Source organism: Hemitrygon akajei, chromosome 32 (genome assembly GCF_048418815.1).
Source record: "Hemitrygon akajei chromosome 32, sHemAka1.3, whole genome shotgun sequence".
Lineage (NCBI taxonomy): Eukaryota > Metazoa > Chordata > Chondrichthyes > Myliobatiformes > Dasyatidae > Hemitrygon > Hemitrygon akajei.
In genome coordinates, this window is record NC_133155.1 from 35,898,790 (window position 1) to 35,919,739 (window position 20,950).

Genomic DNA, 20,950 nt, shown 5'->3' on the forward strand with positions numbered 1-20,950 from the left:
CCTAGGTGTTATTGGAATGGAGGGTTGTTATTCTAAGGAGAAATTGGATAGTTTGTGTTTGACCTCAGTGCAACATAGAAGGCTCAAGGGTGACCTTATAGTGATGCTAAAGAGCACCAATTAACAAATATTTCTTTACTATTTTTCCCTACCTAGTTACAATAATATTGAATCAAGTTGGTCCATATTTAAGTATCAATGAAAGTCATTGCTTGTCAAATTTCCAAAGTCTATCTCTGAAGTGACCTCCTGTGGCAAAACTGGAATTTTATGTTCTCAAGAGTCAGTTGTATCTGATTACTGCCTGGAGGTTGCACATAGAGGGGTTTTATTTCGCCCAGAACTATGTTCTCACTTAAGTAATAGAAATAAGAATTATTTAAAGTTGAGAGAGAGGACAAACTAGTTCTGCCATTTATAGAAACATTAGACTTGTGAATTTAATTATATGGGAGTTTATTCATATGTACAATTCTCCATAACTCAGGATGGCCTATAGATGGTTGAGAAGATCATTGCTCCAAGGTCTGACCTACATATTTTAAAAGGTCCAAAGGTAAAATACAAGATATGGATAAAAATAAACATTATATTCTAGGATCAAGTTTACAAAACCAGAAATTTAAAAAGCATTTAACATTTTTAAAATTTATCACTGTTGACAAGAATTAACTTAAAGCCTTTTCCACTATTCATTGATAAACAACAGTCAAATTGATACTTTCAAGAAGGAGCTAGATAGGTATCTTATGGATAGGGGAATCAAGGGATATGGGGACAAGGCAGGAACCGGGTATTGATAGTAGTTGATCAGCCATGATCTCAAAATGGTGGTGCAGGCTCGAAGGGCCTAATGGTCTACTTCTGCACCTATTGTCCATTGTCAAATTGGTATTCAGCAACTCTGTGGGATTTAACTAATTTGAATACATGACAAGCAAGGCTATGAATTTGTACCTACATAAAAAAGCCTCACAGCCCCACTCAATTCCTGAAAAAACCTGTTAAAGGATACTGGTCTGCTTGTGGTCGCTTGAAGTCATCAGGAAGATAAGCTTCATACAGTACCCTGGCTTTAGAGTTTCCCATTTCCTGGATGCTCTATTCCATAGAAACAAGAGACCACAAGGTTACTGAAACATCACAAAGGCTTCATCTTCAATACAAAAGATTCTAAAGCAAAAAAACAAAACCAGAATGGAAGCAATGGCAGAAGGGAACAAATGGTGCATTCTTCTTAAAACAATTTTAAAATACACTATATACTTTTGTAATTCCACTTGTACTCAAGAGATTGAATATTATTAGTCTGTGGATGGAACAACCTCTCTCAGTTGGTCTACAAGAAGATCAACACTACCAGTGAATCTAATATATTTTCCTACTACACAAGGATTTATCAGCCTATTAAATCAATCCTCCTTGCTGACAATCAACACTGGCACATCTGAAGGATGCAATCTTACCCTGTTACTTTACTCTCTATACACCCACAACAGTGCAGCTCGGCACAGCTCAAATGCCATCTATGAATTTGGCAATGACACAACTGTTGTTGCAAAATCTCAGATGGTGATGAGCAGACGTCATCATCTGAGATCAGCTGGTTGAGTGGTTGTACTCAACATCAAGGAATTGATGTGGGCTTCAGGGAGGGGAAGTCGAGGAAAACACAGAAGTTTGAGGAGATTTGGCATGTTATCAAAGACTTTAGCAAATTTCTATAGGTATACTGGGAGGACATTCTAACCAGTTGCATCACTGTCTGATTTAGAGGGGTGAATGCACAGGATCAGAAAAAGCTGCAGAGGGTTTGCAATCTGATCCAGCACAATTATGGGACTAGCCTCCCCAGCACTGAGGACATCTTCAAAAGGCAATGTCTCAAAAAGGCAGTATCCATCACACCCGTGACATGCCATCAGGGAGGAGATACAGGAGCCTTAAGACCTACACTCGATGTGTTAGAAACAGCTTCTATCACTCATCAGATTTCTGAACAGACAAAGACCAGCCATGAATACTACCTCACATTTCCCCCTTTTGTTTTGCACTATATATATATACACACACACACACACACACACACACACACACACACACACACACACACACATACATTCACGCACACGTATATACACGCACATACACACACAGATATAGAGACATTACTTACCATTACTTACTATATTGCAATGTACTGGTGTCGCTAAACAATAAATTTCATATCATGTCAGTGATATTAAACCTAATTCAGATTCTGATAAAGAAATCCCATTCTGGCACTAATTTTCCCCCAAATTCTCCATTAACCACCCTAGTGTATGGGACATTGGAAAAAAAGTTGAATTTCCCCATGGGGATGAATAATCTATCTATCTATCTATCTATCTAGGGAGGCCAAGACTCTGGATGTCCTTCGTGACTCATCCAAGTCCCTGGCCTTTGAGTGTAGAGTGGAGGCCTAGATCCCAGCGTATGAACTTAAAAAGCAAACGAAGTCTGAGCCACGATATCAATAGACACTACAACTTGATGTCATCTTGACATCACTGTATGTTTTGATGTATATATGTTAAGTAAATAAATCTGAATCTGAACTGGTCAAAGTTTGCTGTCCTGGACTTAACATGAATGTGAAGCAATGGAAGAAACACACTTGATCAGAACTTGTACATCCTATACAGACCATCAGATTACTGGAACTACAAGGCAGGGTGAATAAGTACCATGCCAGTCCCAGCAGTGGAAGATATGAGCACCACACCATACTGACTCCCTGGATGAGGAGGCTTGTGCAAGCACCCAAATTACCTCACTACAGGGCTACATTTACTCTCAGCTCCCCAAACCTGCCCAAATTCAACAGATTACTGCTCAAGCCAAGGCTTTACCATATGCCTCAATCCACCCAAGGATACAAAGACCAACTGACTTACAGACTTTATAAGGAATTCTACAGGTTTATTGGAATTCAAACTGATCATTCAAAATAATCAGTTTTATTTTCTGATCGACAAGGTAGGCTGCATCAACAATATGCGTTGGGTTCCTACCAACAAAAGTACCTCTATTCGGAAGAAGGGGGTGAAGTGGTGATACCTGTTTGACTGTTGGTTTTAATTTAGTTTCCTTCTTTCCTGCTGCTGTGTACAGCCTGAACAAGTAGGGTGTATTACTTCAGAATGAAATACCCAGAGTAACCTGCTTCTCTGAGGTGTCTCCACAAGATTACAGTTCTTATTTATTACAGAAAACCTGAATTGTAGGCCTTTAGGCCATCACAAGAGAGGCATTCTTTTGGTCATAGTATGATCTACTTTGATGATTTGGGCTCAGATTTAAACGATGGCCCAGGATATTAGGAGAACACTTTTTATTGGAACCACTGCCTCAGCATTGCACTTGTGCCAACCTAGAAGAGAATCTGAAGATTATCACTGTTAGTAAAAGCGTGTGAGATGCTACCTATCACCACCACACCTACAACCATACGCATACCATTCATCCACACAGCACTGAACATGCACACTATACAGGGTACCTGGATTTGTTCTGGTGTCCACTGATCCAAAGTTACCGACTTCACCCTGGAGATGTGGACTCCAAGGTTTCTGTGAATACCAGCACAGCGAATGCAAAGGAATACTCCCAGGTTCCAGGATGCCCATCTTGGTCCTACAAAAGACAACAAGAAAAGTTGGAGAAGTATTTAGGCAAACTTGAGAGCAAAAGATGCAATAAACATATTGAAATACAAGAAACATGAAAAAGGAGTGAAGATGGAGGTGGGCAAAGGAACAAGTTTGTCTAATATTACAGATAGCTGACAGTTTAATATGCCTTTCTCTGCCTTCTATATTTTCCCTCACCTTCTGTTGGCAACCTCAGGCAGTTCAATACATGGTGCTCGAAGCATTCAATCACAGCCACCACCAGTACAACCTTTGGCTATCTGAGGAAAAGTATACTTAATGACCAAAGCCTGCGCAAAGCTCATGGACATTGACAAGCTGTAGCTTTTAGATAATGCAAAACAGAGTCAAACTAACTTAATAGTTTTTGATAAATTAAAAGAAAAGTTTGACAAAAGAAAATCAGTTAATATAATATGTGGTCTTCAAAAAATGCATTTAATAAGGTGCCACAAAATTACCGTAGATTCCGGACTACAGAGCGCACCTGATTAAAAGCCGCTGGCTCTAATTTTAGAAATAAAATCAATTTTTTAATTGTAAAGGCCGCACCGGATTTTAGGCCGCACCGCTACTTTTAAATATACATACGTATCGGTAACACAAATTACGTTGCATATACTTTTTTACTGAACAGCACGAACAACATTCCAATATCTCCTAGCGACTGGTAAAAATATATATACTGCAGCCTACCAGGAAAAGTTATTGATCGCCTTTAACTTAAAAGCAGCGTTTTCGCTCGGGTCTGACGCGCTCGGGTCTAATCGGGTCTGATGCGCTCGGGTCTGACGCGCTCGCGTAACGCGATCGGGTCTAATGCGCTCGGGTCTGACGCGCTCGGGTCTAATCGGGTCTGACGCGCTCGCGTAACGCGATCGGGTCTAATCGGGTCTGATGCGCTCGGGTCTGACGCGCTCGGGTCTGACGCGCTCGCGTAACACGATCGGGTCTAATGCGCTCGGGTCTGACGCGCTCGGGTCTTGCTTTTCTTCGAGTGTTTTCCATGTTGATGAGGGTGAGTACAAATGACTGATTTACAATAATTTAATTGTGAAAGTGCGCTTGATTTATCGTACAATTTCATTGGACCTCTGTGAACTACTCATCAATTTTATTGGTCTACTGTTACGAGGCAAAATGTTTACGAGGCGGCATGAAAAAAAACCATGTATTAGCCGCTCTGGATTAAAGGCCGCAGAGTTCAAAGCTGTTCAAAATGTGGGAAAAAAGTAGCGGCTTATAATCCGGAATCTACGGTAGTTTGTCAGCAAACCTGAAGTCAATGGAACCAAAGGAGCTGGAGTGACACAGATAGAAAATAGCACGTAACTTTATCGGAGAAAGTTTTATTCCCCCCGAATGGAGTATGATGATGTTCTCCAAGGTAAGGATGCACAAGTTTTTAGAGACTGCAGAGAGATTTACCAAAAGGGCTTCATGGATGAGGAACTTTCTTTTAATGGACAGGTTGGAGAAGATTATCTTATCCTCTGTAGGGCAGAGGATCTGAGAGAATATCTACACTCCTTCAGATAGCTGACAGAGAGAACGTGCTCATATTTGCAAAACAGCAATACTAAAGGGACGAGGAATGAGGGTGATGGTCAAAAGAATAAAGACTAACATGAAAGTTTTTAATTTTTTTAAAAATACGCTAAGGGGTGAGGATCTGAAATACACTGCTGAGGTAACATTAGAGGCAGAATCAACCACAGCATTCAGAAAGCTGGGTAGCTGTCCAAATATAAAGAATTTTCATGATTATGGGGAGAAGTCAAGAAGAACAGCACTAACTGGACTGTTTTTACACAGCCAGTACAGACTTGATGGGTCAAATAACCTCCTTACATGCTATAACCATTCACTGAATCAGGATGTTCATTTTAAACACATCATCTGGATGCCAAAGCCACAGATCTCTACAATACAAACACGAGGAAATCTGCAGATGCTGGAAATTCAAACAACAACACACACAAAATGCTGGTGGAACAGAGCAGGCCAGGCAGCATCTATAAGGAGAAGCGCTGTCGACGTTTCGGGCCGAGACTGACTGAGTCCTGACGAAGGGTTTCGGCCCGAAACGTCGACAGCGCTTCTCCCTATAGATGCTGCCTGGCCTGCTGTGTTCCACCAGCATTTTGTGTGTATTGATCTCTACAATACCCCTCTTGTACCTTTTTGCCTGTGAACCTCTCACTTGTCCCTTAAAAATATTAAAACTAATTTCTGACCAGCACTTGGGTGAGCTGCCTCAACATCCCCATGTCACATTAGGTTTGAAAATGAAGCACCTTGAGACAGTTCAGAACATTAGAGGTGCTATACAAATACACAGTTTTGTGCATTAGAAAATACAACGTAGCTTCCAATTACAGTTTTGCACTTACATTCACTCTACCATACTGAGAAACTACATCAAAAATGATAAATCCACATTCCCATTTTCAGTACCAGCATACAGGCATGCCCCTACACATTCTCTTATTTATATTAAATTCATACAGATTGGAGGTCCTCTGTTGGTCGAGGTCGACCGTGGATGCTGTGACCTAGCTATCTATGTGATGCATCAGCTAGTACGACATGGAGAGCAAGCTGTTACCCATGCAGCAGGCTCTTCCTCTCCACGCAGCTGATGAGACCTATCTGACCAAAGTGTTTGGTTTTAAGGTGTGAGTAACCCACCTTTGCCCCGTCCCTTGTTAGTAGAAATGGATCCACTGGGCTTGGTAGCTAAGCCACACGTGAAGACCAGGAGTCAAAGTTGGTTGTCAAAGCCTATTTGAGGTGCACAGCATTTAATAGGTAGTGGGAGCTTTTGCCCACTACCCCCATCCAGGCTATAATAAACAGATATTCATACAGATACGCTTGTGTTATTTAGCAGCATGAAATCCCACAACTCTGACTGTTATTAACAGCCTTGTTTACGGTTGTCATGCAACCAACAGATATTCTACTGATCTGACTGTGACTGAATAAAGTGACGTTTCCATGCAATATTGTGGTTTTTGCATTGCCAACAAAGATACCCATTAAAATTATGGCGAGATTTTTTTCAGTCAACCAGCTCTAAGTTAACTTTTAAAATCTAACAAAGTCACAGTAAGTTGAAGCCAAATCTAAATAACACAATCACCCCCTTGAAACTCATCACCAAGCTCCAAGACCTAAACCTCGGTATCTCCCTCTGCAACTGGATCCTTAATTTCTGTACTTACAGACCTGTTGGTATGAATTGGCAACATCTCCTCCACAATCACCATCAGTACAATTGCAGGAAGCAGTGGAGTCCCCTGCTCTACTCGCTTTACTGTATACTTATGAATGTGTGGCCAGGAACATCTCCAATACCTGCATTTAAGTTTGCTGATGAAACCACTCTTGTGGCTCTTAGTTTATCATTACCATCTCTCTCAGAAAACCATTCAGACTCATTGGACTTTATCAGGAGGATTTATCAGTTTAACATCTCTGCGACTGTCACAGACAGTTTTCCCAGCTTCCATGTCAGCTCTCGAGCACTGGGATATCTATTGAAGGCAGATGAGGACCTCACCAGTTGTTTGAAGATAATGCAGCCCAGAAATTGAAAAGGAATCACTGGTGTTAATTTCATTTATTCCCAACTGTTCTAACTTTTGGATCTTGATTTAAGACATTCAGCCTGTACTTGAGAGGATGTTCAGACACTGCACTTTTATTTAAATGAGTCCACAACAAAAGGTGGGAGTTTAACTGGGCTGCACAGTATTGCCTCTTCAGTGTAGAGAGGGGAAACCCTACTCATGCAAGCTCAGCATCTGTGTGAAGCCATTCAGGCCATCCACAAACACTCTCACAGATAGCCCCATAAGGCTGAGGATAACTTAACTTGCCTCACTCCAGTTCAGAGTTCTGAAGTGGTTACTTAGGCTAACAGGAGATCCAGAGACTCGTCTAGTGTTGAGGCAGGAGGTGCCTAATGGACTGGTCCGGTGTGGAGTATGGGAAATGAAATTCCTGCTGGGTTTCTGTGTGCTCCTGAGGAATCTCACCGTTCTGTGTGCCATGCACCTTCTCCAATCCGAGCAGTCGCAGGACAGAGATGATGCAACCAGGTTAGTGGGAATTCTTACACTTGGTTTGTTTTAAAAAGGGGGACACTGGGAAAGTCTTCCGTAGAAACTACCGGTAAATGTTAGCAGCCAAGTGATATCAAAGTGAAAATGATACTCTGACTTTCTGAGAGGCCTCACATTATGGTTCAAGATTAAACCAATGCCACAATTGTAATTCAAGATAGTTTCCTGCTTCATACTTACGTAGTTCTTTACCAAGATTACAGGAATCCCCAATTTAATGGTGGTATGGAATTTCCAGAAAAAAGTCTGCATCATGATTTTCAGTAATACAAAACCACATCTACATATGCAGTACAGGATCAGAAAAAGCTGTAGATGGTTGTAAACTCAGTACACTCCCATTGGCACTACCCTCCCTAGCATCGAGGACACCTTCAAAGGGCAGCATCCATCATTAAGGACATGCCCTCTTCTCATTCAAGAAGGTACAGAAGCCTGAAGACATACACACGTTTCAGAAACAGTTTCTTTACCACCACCATCAGGTTTTTGAATGGACAATGAATCCATGAACACTACCTATTGTTTCCTCTCTTTTTGTAATACCTATATATATTTCTCACTGTAACTTATAGCTTTTATTATGTATTGCACTGTACTGCTGCTGCAAAACAACAAAACTCCTGACATAAGCCAGTGATATTAAACCTGAGTCTGATTTGGAGGACAAATTGTATTATATATCTGAGACCTCTGGGTAGTGATTTGTGAATACTAGAAGGATGAATCTCCATTGGTCATAATTTAAAGGTTATCTGTACTAAACTATTACAGTCCTCTCTCCCCCCCCCTCACTATCCCTGATATTCAAAGCACAAGTTTGATTCATCATTTCCCAATTTACTGCCACCGTTACATTATTTCATTGCATCCATACTCGACACCCATAACATGACGAGCAAACTTCCACTTTGCACCAGGTTTAAATGATTTTCTTGTCCTTAGTTTAATATATGTAGTGTGGATGTGCGTACCAACAATGGACAGATTTAAATCTAAGCATGACTGCATTCTCTAAAATACGTCCTGTGTCAGAACAATTTTAAAACTGAAAGGAAATTACTCCAATTTCCAATCAATGACAGCTTTACACTCCTGTAAACTTACACTACCTTTGTAGGGATGAGGTCAAAGACCCCAGACCTTTATATCCTGGATCACCAAAGCCTCAGTGCAAGATCATGGCCAGTATGCTTACAAAAGAAAGCTCAAAAGTTCTTCAGGTCATCAAGGGGGCATTGACTGACTTTCTTCGACAGATGCTTCCTCAACTGCTGAGCATTTTCAGCATCGTCATAAGTTAGATTGAGAATTTATGGCATTTTTATCTTTTTTGGCGATTTGACACCATAAATTTATTTACATTATTTTAGCTGCAGCCTTGGTTAACCCTGGCAGTCCTGGTTTCCTTATTATCTTTGGTTAGTATCTTTATATTTACAGAACCTGATTTTGTATTCTCCCATAAATAAGATTAGTTTATCTACATAATTTCAAAGAACTCGGGAAATGTCTCTGATCTTCCATTTCCAGCCTCCACAATTTTTCCCGACAGAGATGATCTCATAGTTGTGGTATCCTTTTATTAAATCTAGTTTAGATCTTATCCAGTTTTCCTCCTTCCTCCCACCCCCATATGCAGATCAGCACGGTGTACTAGACTCACAAGTGTTCAACTTCCAGATCAACTCCAAAGTTCCAAGCACATAATCCAGATTAGCATGGAAGATGTATCATTTTACAGGAGTGCAGTGTTCTAACCAAGGCTTTAATCATTACTCCTCAGACATCAAATAAGAGAGGGGTAGGGATTAATGGTTGCTAGGTGTTTCTCGTGTCTAGAAGACTGTAGCCAGTGAAGTGCCATGGATATGAGTACTTGCAGGATGTTAGGGACAAATTTGTCCCGGTGAGGAAGATAAAGAATGGTAGGGTGAAGGAACCATAGGTGACAAGTGAAGTGTAAAATCTAGTCAGGTGGAAGAAGGCAGCATACATGAGGTTTAGGAAGCAAGGATCAGATGGGTCTATTGAGGAATATAGGGTAGTAAGAAAGGAACAAAAAGGGGTTGAGAAGAGCAAGAAGGGGGCATAAGAAGGCATTGGTGAGTAGGGTAAAGGAAAACCCCAAGGCATTCTTCAATTATGTGAAGAACAAAAGGGTAACAGGAGTGAAGGTAGGACCAATTAGAGATAAAGGTGGGAAGATGTGCCTGGAGGCTGTGGAAGTGATCGAGGTCCTCAATGAATACTTCTCTTCGGTATTCACCAATGAGAGAGAACTTGATGATGATGAGGACAATATGAGTGAGGTTGATGTTCTGGAGCATGTTGATATTAAGGGAGAGGAGGTGTTGGAGTTGTTAAAATACATTAGGACAGTTAAGTCCCCAGGGCCTGACGGAATATTCCCCAGGCTGCTCCACGAGGTGAGGGAAGAGACTGCTGAACCTCTGGCTAGGATCTTTTTGCCCTTGTTGTCCACGGGAATGGTACCGGAGGATTGGAGGGAGGCGAATGTTGCCCCCTTGTTCAAAAAAGGTGGCAGGGATAGTCCGGGTAACTATAGACCAGTCAGCCTTTCGTCTGTGGTGGGAAAGCTGTTGGAAAAGATTCTTAGAGATAGGATCTAAGGGCATTTAGAGAATCATGGTCTGATCAGGGACAGTTAGCATGGCTTTGTGAAGGGCAGATCATGTCTAACAAGCCTGATAGAGTTCTTTGAGGAGGTGACCAGGCATATAGATGAGGGTAGTGCAATGGATGTGATCTACAAGGATTTTAGTAAGGCATTTGGCAAGGTTCCACACGGTAGGCTTATTCAGAAAGTCAGAAGCATGGAATCCAGGGAAGTTTGGCCAGGTGGATTCAGAATTGGCTTGCCTGCAGAAAGCAGAGGGTCATGGTGGAGAGAGTACATTTGGATTGGAGGGTTGCGACTAGTGGTGTCCCTCAAGGATCGGTTCTGGGACCTCTACTGTTTGTGATTTTTATTAACGACCTGGATGTGGGAGTAGAAGGGTGGGTTGGCAAGTTTGCAGACGACACAAAGGTTGGTGGTGTTGTGGATAGTGTAGAGGATTGTCGAAGATTGCAGAGAGACATTGATAGGATGCAGAAGTGGGCTGAGAAGTGGCAGATGGAGTTCAACCCAGAGAAGTATGAGGTGATACACTTTGGAAGGACAAACCCCAAGGCAGAGTACAAAGTAAATGGCAGGATACTTGGGAGTGTGGAGGAGCAGAGGGATCTGGGGGTACATGTCCACAGATCCCTGAAAGTTGCCTCACAGGTAGATAGAGTAGTTAAGAAAGCTTATGGCCTGTTAGCTTTCATGAGTCGAGGGATAGAGTTTAAGTGTCACGAGGTAATGATGCAGCTCTATAAAACTCTGGTTAGGCCACACTTGGGAGTACTGTGTCCAGTTCTGGTTGCCTCACTATAGGAAGGATGTGGAAGCACTGGAAAGGGTACAGAGGAGATCTACCAGGATGTGGTCTGGTTTAGAGAGTATGCATTATGATCAGAGATTAAGGGAGCTAGGGCTTTACTCTTTGGAGAGGAGGAAGATGAGAGGAGACATGATGGAGGTATACAAGATATTAAAATGAATAGAATAGACAGCCAACGCCTCTTCCCCAGGGCACCACTGCTCAGTACAAGAGGACATGGGCTTTAAGGGAAGGGGTGGGAAGTTCAAGAAGGTTATTGGAGGAAGGTTTTTTACTCAGAGAGTGGTTGGTTTGTGGAATGCACTGCCTGAGTCAGTGGTGGAGGCAGATACACTAGTGAAGTTTAAGAGACTAGTAGACAAGTATATGGAGGAATTTAAGGTGGAGGGTTGTATGGGAGGCAGGGTTTAAGGGTTGGCACAACATTGTGGGCCGAAGGGCCTGTACTGTGTTGTACTATTCTATGTTCTATGTACTTGCTTCCACCTAATAGACAATACATAGAGATTTAGATCTAAGTCTCAGTCGGCATGTGTGTAGGAGTGACATGGAGGGCTACGATCCAGCAATCCAGGTGCAGGTCAATGGGACTGTGCAGAATAACAGTTCGGCATAGACGAGATGGACTGAAGGGCCTGTTTCTGTGCTGTAGTGCTTTATAATTCCATGTACCAATGTATTCCATGCAGCTCAACCACTCGGACCCCACACTCCCAAAACTTGGGATACTCTTCAGAGACCTACAAAGACATTTTGATTATTCAACAAATTTTGTATTTTTGGCTTTCTCAAAATTATGACCTAAAATCACAGGTGTTAGATCCAGATATGAAGTAATGTGAAGGCATGCTTTGACATTCTGCACTGAAACAAACATCAATTCTATGTGCATCAAACACTGTGTCTCCATGATTGTCCACACAGTCCACCCAGCACTGAACTTACTTGCACTCTATTAACGCCATAAAGCAAAACCAGACGGAGAGAAATCTAGGCTGAGTTTTCAATCTAACATTCACGTATGGAACACAACAGACACTATACCTGAGGTCAGTGGCACATCTAGAAACAATTAATGATTTGGAACATTAATCTTCAAAGCAACTTGGTTTTCCCTGGCCCTATCTTCAACTACAGGAATGTGGGCTAGCTAAGAATGTTCAAGGCCACAGTGAGGTCTGACAAGGACACGGGCTGAGCAGATGCTCTTCAGCCCTGCTTCTCTGATCAAAACAGCGCTTGAGTGTTAGATGGGGAAGAATCTATTCATCTGTGATTAAACTACCACTCAGTGATCTCTGTGGCAGTGGATGCAGAGAATGAAAAGACTCCACAAGTAAGTTGAGTAACAGCTTGCAGTTATACAGAATGTCACAAGATTATCAAACAAAAATTAACACCAACTCTGACAAGAAAATACTAGAACTAATGATCAGCAAATTGAGAAATATAGGATATCTTATGGAGAGTTTCACAGGTCTGAGAGATTCTTTGGGGTGGGGGGTGGATCAAAGAAACTGGCAGATGTAGAGGGGGAAATTTCACAGTTATAAACCCAAGCCACCAAGGGAACCATTACTGATACAGACAAGAACGAGATAAGCAAACTAGAGATAGGAAGGCATATGGACACGGAGTGGATGTGGGAGGCTAAGACCAGAGGGCACAGCATCAACAGAAGGACATCTCTTAAGAACAGAGTACTTATTAAGTGTCTCAGCCCAAAATGTCAACTGTTCACTCTTTTCTATAGATGCTGCCTGGCCTGCTGAGTTCCTCCAGCATAATGTGCTTGTCGCTTGGATTTCCATCATCTGCAGATTTCCTCATGTTTGTGAGGAATTTCTTTAACCAGAGTGTGACAAATCTATGGAATTCATTGCCACAGATGGCTATGGAGGCCAAGTCGTTTAAAGCAGAGACTGATAGGTTGTTGAGTAGTAAGAACATCAAAGGTTGTGGGGAGAGGGCAGAGAATGGAGTGGAGCACAATAATAAACCAGCCATGATTAAATGGAACAGCAGACTTGACAGGCTGAATGGCCTAATTCTGCTCCTATGTCTTATATTTTCTTAGTGAGAAACAAGGCTGCACACAGTTAGAGAGGCGGGAAGGATAAGGTCCGGAGGGATTTAAAAATGATGAGAACTTTTAAATTTCTAGTTGTCTTCACATTTTCTTCTGTGAAAGGTGTCAGACTGGGTCTGACACAGTGCAAAGGTCCACTGAAAATATAACCATATAACCATTACAGCATAGAAACAGGCCATCTTGGCCCTTCTAGTCCGTGCCGACGCTTACACTCAACTAGTCCCATTGGCCCACACTTAGCCCAAAACCCTCCATTCCTTTCCTGTCCATATACCTATCCAATTTTACTTTAAATGACAATACCGAACCTGCCTCTACCACTTCTACTGGAAGCTCATTCCACACAGCTACCACTCTCTGAGTAAAGAAATTCCTCCTCGTGTTACCCTTTAACTTTCGCCCCCTAACTCTCAACTCATGTCCTCTTGTTTGAATCTCCCCTAATCTCAATGGGAAAAGCCTACTCTCAATGGGAAAAGCCTATCCATGTCAACTCGATCTATCCCCCTCATTATTTTAAATACCTCTATCAAGTCTCCCCTCAACCTTCTACTCTCCAAAGAATAAAGACCTAACTTGTTCAGCCTTTCCCTGTAACGTAGCTGCTGAAACCCAGGTAACATTCTAGTAAATCTTCTCTGTACTCTCTCTATTTTGTTGATATCTTTCCCTTGATTTGGTGACCAGAACTGTACACAATACCCCAAATTCAGCCTTACCAATGCCTTGTACAATTTTAACATTACATCCCAACTCCTATACTCAGTGCTCTGATTTATAAAGGCCAGCATACCAAAAGCTTTCTTCACCACCCTATCCACATGAGATTCCACCTTCAGGGAACTATGCACCATTATTCCTAGATCACTCTGTTCTACTGCATTCTTCAATGTCCTACCATTTACCATGTATGTCCTATTTGGATTATCCCTACCAAAATGTAGCACCTCACACTTATCAGCATTAAACTCCATCTGCCATCTTTCAGCCCACTCTTCTAACTGGCCTAAATCTCTCTGCAAGCTTTGAAAACCTACTTCATTATCCACAACGCCACCTACTTACTAATCCAACTTACCACCCCATCATCTAGATCATTAATGTATATGACAAACAACACTGGACCCAATACAGATCCCTGAGGCACACCACTAGTCACCGGCCTCCAACCTGACAAACTGTTATCCACCACTACTCTCTGGCATCTCCCATCCAGCCACTGTTAAATCCATTTTACTACTTCAATACTAATACCTAACGATTGAACCTTCCTAACTAACCTTCCGTGCGGAACCTTGTCAAAGGCCTTACTGAAGTCCATACAGACAACATCCACTGCTTTACCCTCATCAACTTTCCTCGTAACCTCTTCAAAAAATTCATTAAGATTTGTCAAACATGACCTTCCACACACAAATCCATGCTGACTGTTCCTAATCAGACCGTCTATCCAGATAATTATATATCTGACCATCTCTAAGAATACTTTCCATTAATTTACCCACCACTAACGTCAAACTGACAGGCCTATAATTGCTAGGTTTACTCTTAGAACCCGTTTTAAACAATGGAACCACATGAGCAATACGCCAATCCTCCGGCACCATCTCCGTTTCTAATGACATTTGAAATATTTCTGTCACAGCCCCTGCTATTTCTACACCAACTTCCCTCAAGGTCCTAGGGAATATCCTGTCAGGACCCGGAGATTTATCCACTTTTATATTCCTTAGAAGTGCCAGTACTTCCTCCTCTTTAATTGTCATAGTTTCCGTAACTCCCCAACTTGTTTCCCTTACCTTACACAATTCAATATCCTTCTCCTTAGTGAATACTGAAGAAAAGAAATTGTTCAAAATCTCCCCCATCTCCCTTGGCTCCACACATAGCTGTCCACTCTGATTCTCTAAGCGACCAATTTTATCCCTTACTATCCTTTTGCTATTAATATAACTGTAGAAACCCTTTGTATTTATTTTCAGCTTACTTGCCAAAGCAACCTCGTATCTTCTTTTAGCTTTTCTAATTTCTTTCTTAAGATTCTTTTTACATTCTTTATATTCCTTGAACACCTCATTTACTCCATGCTGCCTATATTTATTATAGATCTCCTTCTTTTTCCAAACCAAGTTTCCAATATCCCTTGAAAACCATGGCGCTCTTAAACTTTTAACCTTTCCTTTCAACCTAACAGGAACATAAAGATTCTGTACCCTCAAAATTTCACCTTTAAATGACCTCCATTTCTCTATTACATCCTTCCCATAAAACAAATTGTCCCAATCCACTCCTTCTAAATCCTTTCACATCTCCTCAAAGTTAGCCTTTCTCCAATCAAAAATCTCAACCCTGGGTCCAGTCCTATCCTTCTCCACAATTATATTGAAACTAATGGTATTGTGATCACTGGACCCGAAGTGCTCCCCAACACATACTTCCGTCACCTGACCTATCTCATTCCCTAACAGGAGATCCAACACTGCCCCTTCTCTAGTTGGTATCTCTATGTATTGTTGCAAAAAACAATCCTGCACACATTTTACAAACTCCAAACCATCCAGCCCTTTTACAGAATGGGCTTCCCAGTCTACGTGTGGAAAATTAAAATCTCCCACAATCACAAAATAATCAATAATGTGAAGGGAACTGTTTCCACAGAAAAACAGTCAAGTGAACAGTGAATAATGATAATCCTCAAATGTAAATTTGTTACTTAAAAATCCTTCAACAACACAATCTTTGTGAACTGGCCAGTTACTGCACAAACTACATGCCCTGGCCAAACAAGTCAGCGACAAAATGAGGGTTTTATATATTTTCATAACATAGCTTAAACCAAGTGAAAACAAAACAGAAAGTTCTAGAAATAGATCAGATGACACCTGCATCAAAAGAAAGAATTATGTTTTTGATCAATGCCATTTCTAAACCCTCATCTGCTTTCGCTCACTCTGCAGATTCTGCCTGATAAACAGTTTCAGCATTTTTTGGACTTATTTGAGATTTCCAGCATATTTAGTAATTTTTCCTCAGAATAAGCACCTGTTGTACAGTCACAGAAAAGTACAGCCCAGAAACAGGCCCTTCAGCCCACCTAGTCCGTGCCAAAACATTTAAACTGCCTATTTCTATCAACCTGCACCAGGACCATTGCCCTCCATACCCCTACCACCCATGTACCTATGTAAACATTGCGCTGGCAGCTCATTCCACACTTACACAACCCTCTAAGTAAAGAAGTTTCACCTCATGTTCTCATTAAACTTTTCACCTTTCACCCTTAACCCATGACCTCTAATTGTAGTCCCATCCAACCTCAGTGGGAAATGCCTGCTTGCACTTACCATTCAACATTATTTACATCTTTTCTGTAGGTAGGTGTCCAAAACTGCACACAATACTCCAAATTAGGCCTCTTATACAACACCCCATTTCCTGTACTCAATACATTGATCTATAAAGGCCAATGTGCCAAAAGCTTTCCTTACAACCCTATCTACATGTGCCACCATTTCCAATGTATTCCCTGATCCATTTGTTCTACAGCACTCCTCAGTGCCCTACTGTTCACTGTGTAAGACCTACCCTGGATTGTCCTACCAAAGTGCAACACCCCACACTTGTCTGCGCTAAATTCCATCTGGCATTTTTTAGCCCATTTTCCAGCTGGTCCAGATCCTACTACAAGCTCTGATATTTTTCCTTGCTGTCCACTAAACCCCCAACCTTGGTGTCATCTGCAAAGCCGAAGTCTAGTCCAATTTACTATCTCATCCTGAATGCCGAGTGACCAGCCCTCTATGTGGGACCTTGTCAAATGCTTTGCTAATTTCCATGCAGACAACACCCACTGTCTTGCCTTCATCAACTTTCTTGATAATTTCCTCGAAAAAAAACTCTACAAGATTGGTTAGACACAACCAACCACACACAAAGCCATGCTGACTATGCCTAATCTGGTCATGTCTATCCAAATACTCATACACCTGATTCTTTTTAGAATACCTTCCATAACTTTCTCACTACGGATGTCAGACTTACTGGCTTATAACTTCCTAGTTTATTTGTTAGAGCATTTCTTAAACAGTGGAACAACATTAGCTATCCTTCAATCCTCTGGCATCTCACCTGTCCCTAAGGATGATTTAAATATCTTTTGTCATACAAAGGAATTGTCAGAGGAACCTGGATAACAACATTGGGGAACATTGCTATATCATAATAATTCCCAAAGAGAGCACAACTAATCATACTTCCTCTAGAAGTACCACTAGTAACATTTCAATGATGAGCAGAAAATAAAAGCAAATGATTAAAGGACAAAGAGAATTTGAAGCACAGTTGAATGTTTACACTTTTTCTTAACAAACAAGAGACCAAGCAAAGATTTAGTAAGAGCACTGAGAACTGGCCCAGGTGGGTGACGTAAGAACGTTAGTGCCTTTAGCACAATTTACAAACATTGAGAAAGACACATGTAATCGAGCTAGGTGGAAGCAATGTAAACATAGATCATGGTGTAGAAAGAAAGACAGATAACATTATCTTGGAAAAATGCAAATGTATCATAAATTCAATCTGAGAAGTCACAAATGCATGGATAGGAGCATTTGAAGGAAAATTGGACAAATGACTGGCTGCTCATTATGTCACTGTTGGCACAAGGTGAGGCTGGCATCCTTAATACAAAATAGAATGGATACATTTAGGATTAATAATTCTAACACATGAAAAAAATGATAAGCAGCTTGAAAAATATGGAATGTTTCTGAACATATGAAAACACAAGAAAATAGGAGCGAGATTAGCCACACGGCTTCTCAAGCCTATCATACTATTCAAAAAACATTCAAAATCGACTAGTCAGTCAAATTAAAACACTGAGATCCTAGTCCAGGATGCATTCCAGCCCTGAAGTACCCAATGCTCTGAAAGATCTCCAGCAAACCAGAGGACACCCTATGCTTTCTTTCCACGGACCTATAAACCCCCATATAAATCACCGTCAGAACCAGTGGATGGCCAATTACTCCACAACCATCAGGCTCCTGAACTGACTCAATAACCTACAGACTCACTTTCAAGGACTCTACAACTCTTGTTCCTGTATTTTTTTTTAGTTTGTAATATTTCCCTTCTTTTGTATATTGGTTTTTAAACAGTTTTTAAATAGTGTCAGTTGCGTGTGCTTGTGTTCAAAAAGCAGTGATCTTTGTCACTGATATTTGTCAGGAAATAATCATAAGACAATTTGGAACAAGCTTGGAGATGTGAAAAACAGCTGGGAGTGAAAATGCAACAATTTCACTACTAAGCAAATTAGGAACTATGAAGAACTTGGATGTGTTGACAATCATCTTGAATGTTACAATGAAAAAGAAGATTTGGAGGATGCAATTGTCAAAAGGATATGATGGTGCAACCCATTATTTGCACTGTATCTGTGCTGATTTTGTTCATTTACAGTCAAAAGAACACACCACCATATAATTCCTCTATCAATAACTGTTAGGAACTAATACTGTTTAATAGTAATGTAGTGTATTGGTAGTGTTCTAATTTGTTCTGCATTTCATTTAAATACATAATTTCTTACTCAGTTTGTGTTTTGATACCTCAACTATTTCCATTAAGCGTGATGCGTGGCCAAGTGGTTAAGGCGTTGGACTAACGATCTGAAGGTCGTGAGTTTGAGCCCCAGCCGAGGCAGTGTGTTGTGTCCTTAAGCAAGGCACTTAGCCACACATTGCTTCAGTCCACCCAGCTGAAAATGGGTACCAGCAAAATGCTGGGGGTTAACCTCCCAATAGACTGTCGTCCTATCCGGGGGGGGGGGAGGGGAAATCCCGTACTCTCAGTTGCTTCACGCCACAGAAACCTGCATAAGCACTGGCCTGATGAGCCCACAAGGCTCAGGATAGACTTTTAAAAAAATGGGGCAGCCACTTAATTGGGCCAAAATGTACTGGTCCCAATGTGTCCCCATTAACCGGAATCCATTGTATATGGTGACGTACAAATACTTTGATCTTGCACACAGCAGAAGGATGGAGCTAGAAGTTCAAACAGAATTTGAGAAGCAGCACTTCCAATAGTCACAGAGGGATTGCAAACCTGTGCTTTTCCTATATAGCTGAAATGTGGACTTGTTGCAGTTATAGAAACATAAAAAACCTACAGGCTCTTTGGCCCACAAATCTGTGCTGAACATGCCCTTACTTTAGTAATTACCTTAAAAATGGAAAAAATAGCCCTCTATTTTTCTGAGCTCCATGTACCTGTCCAGGAGTCTCTTAAAAGACCTTATCGTATCTGTCTCCACCACCGCCACCCCATTCTACACACTCACCACTCTCTACGTAAAAAACTTACTTCCAAGCACCTTAAAGCTGTGCCCTCTCGTGCTAGCCATTTCAGCCCTGGGAAAAAGCCTCTGACTATCCACACGATCAATGCCTCTCATCATCTTTATAGTTGTAATTGCTTATGCAATGTTGCAAGAGGTTTCTTGTATTTCCTGGATCTCCATTTGATACAAGATAGGGATGGAGTGTGGAATGAAGTAGAGGCAAACGATAGTTAATGGGAAACATTTTTTCTAGGTGAAATATACACTTCCAGCAATTGACCCTCAGGGGTACCTCAACCATTCACGTGATGAAAAATCAGCCAGAATAATGTTGAAGAAAATATCCGTAACTGCTTTAAAATGATGAAACAGGTGACTAACCATGTGTTGCATAAACTTACCAGTCTGAAGATCCTGTAGAGATAAGAATACATCTGATATCGATACAGCACTAGTAGCGTACTATCACTATCATCTGTCAGAAAATCCTTTGCAATAGAAAGAAGATCTGCATGCACTATAGTTTATAGGATTAATTTCACCATCTTATGTTGACAGAGCACATTGTGAACCCTTGCATCAAGAAGGCAAAGGAAGCCTTGGTTTAGAGTTCTATATGAAGAAAATGAAAGGTAAAGACAGCTTCAAAGTGCATTATTAAAAGTGACACACTTCAAAATTATTTCAATGTACTTTTGGGGATCTTGAAAGCAGTGCAAAGATGCAGTTACACTGTATATTATAATAAACTGGATGCAGTATGCAAATAAATCTGCAACAATTCAGCTGAGAACAGAGAACATTGTCTGAGACAAAGCCAACAACGCAGGTGCAAAAACTTATGCTTTAAAAGACAGGAAACTTTAAAAACATCCTGTTTCTTTGAACTGAAGGAAAATTGTGCAACTTGTGCTCATGCTAAACCATACAAAATTACATCAGAGCTATGACTATTGAACAGTTCATTTATATTAACAGGAAACCAAAAAGGGAAGCTGGCAATCACCCAACTGGCCACTCAATTTAGCCTTTAAATCCCAAGAGTAATCGGGGCTACAGCAAGGCATTTAATCAGAAACTAGAACATTGTTAAGTTAACTACCACTCAAGGCCAAAAGGTTGACTTGACTACTGACGGGCGGGGGGGGGGGGGGGGGGAGAGAGGATGAAATCATTCAGGTATCAACAATGGTCACCTTCTGCTGAAAAGTCGACTTTGTGGAATTCAATAC

The 20,950-nt window shown here is 41.2% G+C and overlaps 2 protein-coding genes across 2 annotated transcripts in view; one reads left to right on the top strand and one right to left on the bottom strand.

Moving 5' to 3' along the window:
* Positions 1 to 20,950, top strand: part of LOC140719810 (regulating synaptic membrane exocytosis protein 3-like) — a 387,400-nt gene that overhangs the window by 364,073 nt on the left and 2,377 nt on the right. The window lies entirely within an intron of this gene.
* LOC140719809 (stromal membrane-associated protein 2-like) overlaps positions 1 to 20,950 on the bottom strand; it is a 57,287-nt gene that overhangs the window by 28,471 nt on the left and 7,866 nt on the right. Inside the window, exons 2-3 of the mRNA XM_073034707.1 lie at positions 3,545 to 3,678; positions 1,016 to 1,101 (exon numbers count right to left, since the gene is read on the bottom strand). Coding sequence (XP_072890808.1) covers positions 1,016 to 1,101; positions 3,545 to 3,678 — 220 coding nt within the window. The remainder of the gene's footprint in view (positions 1 to 1,015; positions 1,102 to 3,544; positions 3,679 to 20,950) is intronic.